General features: G+C 48.7%; 3 protein-coding genes across 9 annotated transcripts in view; 1 reads left to right on the forward strand and 2 right to left on the reverse strand.

Annotated features, from left to right (window-relative positions):
* The window catches only part of SLC25A21 (solute carrier family 25 member 21), a 233483-nt gene extending 228886 nt beyond the window's left edge, over positions 1-4597 (reverse strand). For both annotated transcript variants that reach the window (XM_072930234.1, XM_002199821.6), the window contains exon 1: positions 3909-4597. In XM_072930234.1, the coding sequence (XP_072786335.1) occupies positions 3909-3975 (67 nt within the window). In that variant the 5' untranslated portion in view covers positions 3976-4597. The remainder of the gene's footprint in view (positions 1-3908) is intronic.
* Positions 3496-6503, forward strand: part of MIPOL1 (mirror-image polydactyly 1) — a 185893-nt gene continuing 182885 nt past the window's right edge. For 3 of the 6 annotated variants that reach the window (XM_072930225.1, XM_072930226.1, XM_072930227.1), the window contains exon 1: positions 3496-3933. The gene's annotated coding sequence lies outside the window, so the exon portion shown is untranslated. Of the gene's footprint in view, positions 3934-6127; positions 6218-6503 lie in introns of those variants that run through there. The other 3 variants (XM_072930224.1, XM_072930223.1, XM_041716772.2) reach the window with 3 other exon arrangements.
* LOC140684308 (uncharacterized) lies at positions 4937-6440 on the reverse strand. The gene is made up of 2 exons (XM_072930237.1): positions 5905-6440; positions 4937-5520 (listed from the first exon to the last, which is right to left on the reverse strand). The coding sequence occupies exons 1-2, from the start codon at positions 6438-6440 to the stop codon at positions 5223-5225; spliced, it is 834 nt and encodes a 277-aa protein (XP_072786338.1). The 3' UTR covers positions 4937-5222.

A 6503-nucleotide genomic window follows, 5' to 3' on the forward strand; every position in this document is an offset into this window, starting at 1 on the left:
GTACGGAAGAAAGAGAGGTAATCATACAACTACATATGAATTACAATTTATTTACGTTACATGTGGTTTTAGCTCATTGTTTCCCTCTGTAGTTTTTTGTTATTAAAAAACAAGAACACACCTATGTAAAACAGAAGCATCCTAAAATCTTCAGGATAACTATATGCAGCCATCTGCCTTTACTGTGCCATAGGTATCTGTGCAATTGTTTACGAAATTTGCACTTCATCATTCAAACTGACTCAACAGCCTGTTACAAGTATGTCTTGACAAACTAATCTGAGTGTCACATAACATACTTTGCACTACTGAGTTCCTCTCTATGAGGAAAGAAATATCCATTGACTTTGTATTCAACACTACTGTTTTAATTTCTGCCTTTTCCATACAGGCAGGCAAAACAAGGACTTTTTTGATCTTTTTGTTTTAGAGAAACAATTCTTGTGACTTGAACCCTGCATTGACTGAGCTTCTCAAATAACATTTTGAAGAATTGCTATAAATCCAAGGAAATCAGAGGCTCCCAAGTTGTTCTTTTCACAATGATTCTTAAGTTTAGAGTAGATTTTCTGTTTTATTTTTTTGCTATAAATTCCAGACATGCCTTAGCTTACTAATTAACCACTAGAGAAAAGGAGCATGCCTGCAGTTCCCTGTACTAGAAGGGTCTGAACTCACTAACGAAGTGTCCCAATTACATTTTAATCAAAGTCCTTTTTCTCACTATTGTCATACACCCAGGCAAGCAAATAAAACCAAGTATTTTGAATTATGCTATTAACCTTCATTGAGGAATCTGAAAGATGGGACAAACAATGCCAGCAGAAGTAACATAAGCCTGAGCAAGACTTTGTTTATATTTAAAATTTCATTCACTCTGAGGAAGCAGAGCTTTCTATTTCACATGAAGTCAGATTTCAAGCCACATGAAAGCAGATGCACCCCTTGCCACAGACAAAGGATGCATGAGATCTGTCATGCTTGACTCTTACAGTTCAGTTACAGTAGAGAGCTGGTCAAGTTTAACTTAGCAATGCCTCTGACAGCCAATGGTATGCTTATATATTTTCTCTTAAAACACTTAATACTTTCCTTTCTCCTTCTTCCAGCATGCCAGTATCTTCCATTTTATCAGTCCTGTAGACTAGCGGTCATGCTTGATTTTTTTTTCTTTCTCTTCCCCTATCTTTATTAAGTCCATGAACAAGTCCTGTCATCTTTCACAAAACATCAAAAAATCCCTTTCTACTTGTTCTGCCAGCTTAGGGTTATCTCTAATAATTTTCCACTCAATCTAGCAGAATTACTTCTTATCAGATCCTTTTGCATGAGACATGAAGATACTAAATAACCTCTCATTTTACTTATGCAGGCAATATTTCTGACTCTTCAATTACACCTATTGGGCTGTGCCATTCATTCCCAACCACCTCAGTACTTTCCTACAATTGCTTTGACGGAGTCCAACTCATAGTATCTTTCTTAGAAACCAGTAACTAAGACTAATTTGTGTCTGTTTGGGGGTTGAAGGTTTTTTGGGGTGGTTTTTTTGAGGGGTTTTGTTTTGTTGGGGTTTTTTGTTTGGTTTGGTTTGTTGTGGGTTTTGGGGTTTTGTTTGTTTGGTTGTTTGTTTTTGTTGGTTGGTTGGTTTTCTTTCTTTCTTAATACAAGGCTGTGGTCACTCTAGGATGTCTGTGGCATTCACTTGAGGCCATGAAACAGAACAGAACACCTACAAAAGTCCTATGCCCTCCTGCAGAGACAGCCAAAAGCAATATAGGGTGGACAAAGTAATATTGGGAAACGAAGGTCAGGAAATAAACTCAATCCTTTTCTCCTTGCTTCCGCCTTTTCTATGTTGTAGCTACACTTGCCAAAGAAATTTAACCATTCGACTGAAGACCTCAAAACTCCAGCCTTTACCTTCTACTTTCTCTACAAATTAGCAGGAAAATACACCACTGATTTTTAAGCATCTGTTAAGCAAGTTTTCAAGTTTCAGCCATTTCCCTCTAATACACTTTAGAGCTCCCATTTGAAGCACACATATAAAAATCCCCTAGTACAATTTTAGTGTTGTTCAGACTTAGATAATAAATCATTGCTGGTTTATTTCAAAACAAATTAATAGATATTTCTGCACAAATTTAAGGCTAGTGACACAGCTAAGGAACTTGCCTGCCTGACAGGAGTTTAAGCAAAAGGTTGCCAGCATCTTTAACATTATGTCTCTGGACTAGATCCAATAGGCCTCTCACTTTTTCTAGAAAGTGTTGCATGCAGATCAATATGCATGCAGTCTCCTTGAAAATTCTCTCACCCTAATACAGATGCCTACCAAATATTATGATTACCAAATATTTTTCATTTATCTAAATCACAACCTTTTTACTGTTGTGTTAGGCAATCTCTTCTTCTACAAAGAGAACCTGTAGCAAAAACAGGCTCCTGCCAGAGGATGCATTAGATCAATCTGAATCACTAAGGCACAGGCCAACTGCTAAGGGCAGACAAATCTGCCATCTTGCAAAACATCTGGTGGCAAAACACCTCAGTATCCCTTCAAGTATGACGGGTTTTCAAGAGTCTAGGACAGAGCAAACCTTTCCATTCTCTCCTATAGAAAGATGGGGGTGGTACCAAGCAGAATCCAAAAAAACCTTTAGAATTTCAAAGGCTGCAGAAAAGCTACATAAACAGTCATACAATACATTGGAAGATCAGGGACAGCAGTCATACAATACACTGGGACACCAGACTTCTCCACTTCTGCTATGACATCTCTCCTGTCAAGGGAGAAGGCTGAAAACAAAGGGCATACAGAGTCACTAGCATGAAAATAAACTGTTCAAATGTGTGTTGGTGGCAGGAATGCATAGAAGTGGATTTAGAGGTACAAGGGGAATTAGAGGGAATGGAAGACCAGGTCACATGCAGTGTCATGGCCACAAAGGTCTCAATCACGGGAGAATTTTTCTTGTGCACATTACACTGAAGCATTACATAAGACACAGCAACATTACCATGTAGCTCTTCTCCTTCATGTAAAACATAATATGACAAACAGCACTTAGACCTCAGAAGAGACATTAAGGAACACTTAAAAACACACTACATAATTGAAATATTAACAAGATTTACATATGCAGACTGAAACAGCATGGTACTGTGTTAAAATCTCCTACACTGCAGGCTGACTTAAATATTTATTTCACTGGGATTCAGGTAAGAAACCGGAAGAAACTGACTGGCAATGCTTTCATTGCTAAACAGACGTTTACGATTTTGACATTTGTAGTTTGCAGTACAGACTACAAATGAATGAGTAATGTCGACGTTCCTAAAAGTATTTCAAAAACCCCACAGAAACGCATTTCCACAGTAGCCCTGCATTGGTTCCTCTGTAACTCAGCGACGAAGAGTGTCACGGGGAAGGCGTCTGAGCAGGACAACGACGTTTCCAGTCCCGTATCCAGGTGCTGGAGGCGGATCCCCGCCGCGGACTCCCCCGAGCGCGGCTCCAGCCCTTGGTGCCGGCTGTGCTGCAGGACGCCGGCGGCAGCTGCCGTTGAAGGGGCCCGCCCGCCGCTCTTATCGTCCGAGGGGCTGCAGGGCGTGTGTGGCGCAGATACACCGCGGAGCCAGGGAGCGCCCCTTCACCCCCCTGCCCCACCGGCGAGCCGAGCACCGTTAAAGAATGTGCCCCGGGACCCCCGGAGGCTTTGGTCGCCTCCGGAGCCCGCCCGCGCCGCCCGGCGGGGGAGGAGCCGCCGGTGAGCCGCTGCGGTCACCGCCGCCAGAGCAGCGCGGAGAGGGGGAGGCGGCGCGGCCGCCTGCGCCTCAAGTTGGCGGAGCGCCGGCGGGGAACGGGCAGACCCTTCCCGCCCACGAAGAACGCGCACACTCACCCGCCGAGCCTCCGGCGACGACTTGGTGAGAGGCCTCCTGCAGAAAGCCCCGGGGCTGCCGAGCCATCCTTACCCGCGCCGCGGCGGCGACGAGAGGGAGCTGGCGCCGGGAGAGCGGCTGCGAGACGGGCCCGAGTCCGCGCTGGGCGGGAGGGGAAGAGCCTGAGGGGCCGCGGTTATCTGCGGGCGGGAGGGGGAGCCGCGAACGCCGGGGGCGGGGGCGCCGGGCTGCGGCCCCGCGGCGGCCTTTGGCAGCCGGCCCCGGGCAGAGGGCGGCCCCGGGCACTGCACGGGCTCGCGGCTACGGGCCAGCGCTTCCAGCCGGAAAGCGGCAGCCTCTCTCTCTGAGGGCACAGCCGGGACGGCCGGCGCTGCGATCGCCCAGGCTGGGGTGGGGAGCGAGGCTGTGGCACTGTCAGCGGGGGACGGCAGCCGGTCGCCTGCTCAGGCTCGGGCCGTACACTCCCGCTTCGGGGCTGGTGCTGTACAGCGCGCATCCTGCTCCCCATCGCTGCTGGGACCCAGCTAACACCCCCACATCCTCTGCTCCTGAGTTTCTAGGAAGGGTCGCTGGTGCCGCTGGGATCACAGGCTGTCTTTTTGAAGACTACTGTCCTTTTAAAACCTTTAGTCTAAAGGTTTGATGTTCAAAGGACGCGGGTATTTTGTCGCTTGGAGAGTAACTATTTCATGTATTACACGGACCTGTGGGCCCATCTTAGTAAACAAAACGGTGACAGGGCAAGGGCTGCAAGTGGTGGGACATAGCGCCATTGCCGACAGCCTCCAGCAGTGCTTTCGGCAAGGCCAATTTCTACTTTTCCAGAAGATGCCCGAGTACAACGTGGGGGACAGCTTGGGCTCATCCCAGAGGTAGCGCCATTCAAGGGCAAGACAGTTAATAGGGCTGTTCTGATACATTAATTTGCTGAGTGCCTGTTTGTGATAGTTTAGCCACAAATGTTGCTAACTAACTAGAGGTTCCAGCTTTGAAAGGAAATGTAGCTTTTTGTAACGTAGAACAAAGATTAGAGGAAAACAACGGGTTTATTGCTACTGAAGAGGACGGGAACGTAGGGAATATACAGAGAAATGTTAATAAAATGTTAAAAGACTGAGACCCTAATTGCAAAAAGGAATAATAGTCAGGTATAGCATTCAGTTATATCACTTGAATGTATCAGCAAATAAACAGTAACATGGAGTTTTGATCTATATAGGGGCTGAGTGCGGATTGCTGTGGGAATACAGAATAACTCCCTTAAATTAATAAAACTTGAATGTGCTGACCTTTAAGTAATTAAAATCTCAACTTCAAAGTTTCATTAGCATTTGCCTTAGTTCCCTTGGTTTGGCTCCTTGATAATGCTGCTCAATAAATACTTCTGGATGATGAAGTCTCCAGTGTTCCCTATCATCAAAAAGCAGATGCTGAAGCATTACCACTTTTTTGTTCCAGAGATGTAAGTCTCCTTGTGCAATGTTCTCTTGGGTACAAATAGCAATTCTAGTGTTAAGGTGGACTTTGCTACAGTATTTTGACAGCAGAGAGAATTTGGAGTTCATCCAAGTGCAGAAACTGGTCAGATAGATTTGTTTTCTGCCTGTGTCCCTGCATCAAAGAGAATAACAGTCAGAATGCATGTAAGTTACATGGATGTTCACACAGTAGCATAACACCTGCTCCTTTAAAGAAAACAAACAACCTCTGCTATTGTTAGAAAACGATTAAGGTTGTTTCACGGTATTCAAACTCCAAATCTATGCCCCCTAATACAATTCCCCAACTGGAAGTCTCTTTGGCATATCTCCCTTATTTTCCATCCACCCTCCCTCCTCCCCCACAAAGGGCAACCTCCCCACTATGCAGGTTTCCTAAAGCACTTCTAGGTTCAATCCTATTTCTATATGGCCTCTTCCGAAACCAGTACATGAGCGCCACTCCATTCTTGTCCTCGATATCCCTGGCAGGGTCTGTCTCTCCATTTGTCCTTACTGCGTCCCTTGGTAGGGAATTCCGTCCATCCTGGGCAGCACCCCTGCACTAACACCCGAGAAGGAAACCGCAACTGCCCGTGCGGGGGCAGGACGGGCAGGAGAGACCCGAAGAGCAGCGCAGCGCAGCGCCGCTCCCGCGCGGCCCTGCCGCACCGCCTGGTCCCGCCCCCGGGCCCCGGCCCCGCCGCCTCGCCCCGCCCCGGGCCGCGGCCCCGCCGCTGCGCGCTCCCGAGGGCGGCGGGCGCGCGCGCCCCTCCCCCCGCCCGCCCGCGGCTTTGTTGCGGAGGCGGCGGCGGGGCCGGAGCGCGCAGGTAACGGGGCGGCGGGGCCGGGTCGGGGCCGCCCCGCGGCGCTCGGGTTGGAACTCGCCCCATCCTCTGCGGCGGGGCTCGGCGGCGGCGGCGCGTCCCGGCGAGACGGCGTTAGGTCGGGCCGCTCTGCCCCCAGCGCCTCCCCGCGGGCAAGCGGCCCTGCCCGGCCTCCTCCGCCCCCGGGAGCGAGCCGCCGGGCCCTTGCGCCGCTGACCGGCTGCATGTGCCGTGGCAGCCCCTTGGCTGGGTTAATGTTACCTCCCGTGGCCGCCGGGCGACCCGGCTT

The sequence above is a fragment of the Taeniopygia guttata genome, chromosome 5 (genome assembly GCF_048771995.1).
Source record: "Taeniopygia guttata chromosome 5, bTaeGut7.mat, whole genome shotgun sequence".
Taxonomy (NCBI): Eukaryota; Metazoa; Chordata; class Aves; order Passeriformes; family Estrildidae; genus Taeniopygia; species Taeniopygia guttata.

Bases quoted from the DNA above. Each gene is read 5' to 3' on its own strand.
- LOC140684308 (XM_072930237.1), bottom strand. From the start codon at position 6,440: ATGCAGCCGGTCAGCGGCGCAAGGGCCCGGCGGCTCGCTCCCGGGGGC. The intron at 5,521-5,904 runs GTAAGGACAAAT...TCTTTGATGCAG, and splicing joins ATTCCCTACCAAGGGACGCA to GGACACAGGCAGAAAACAAA.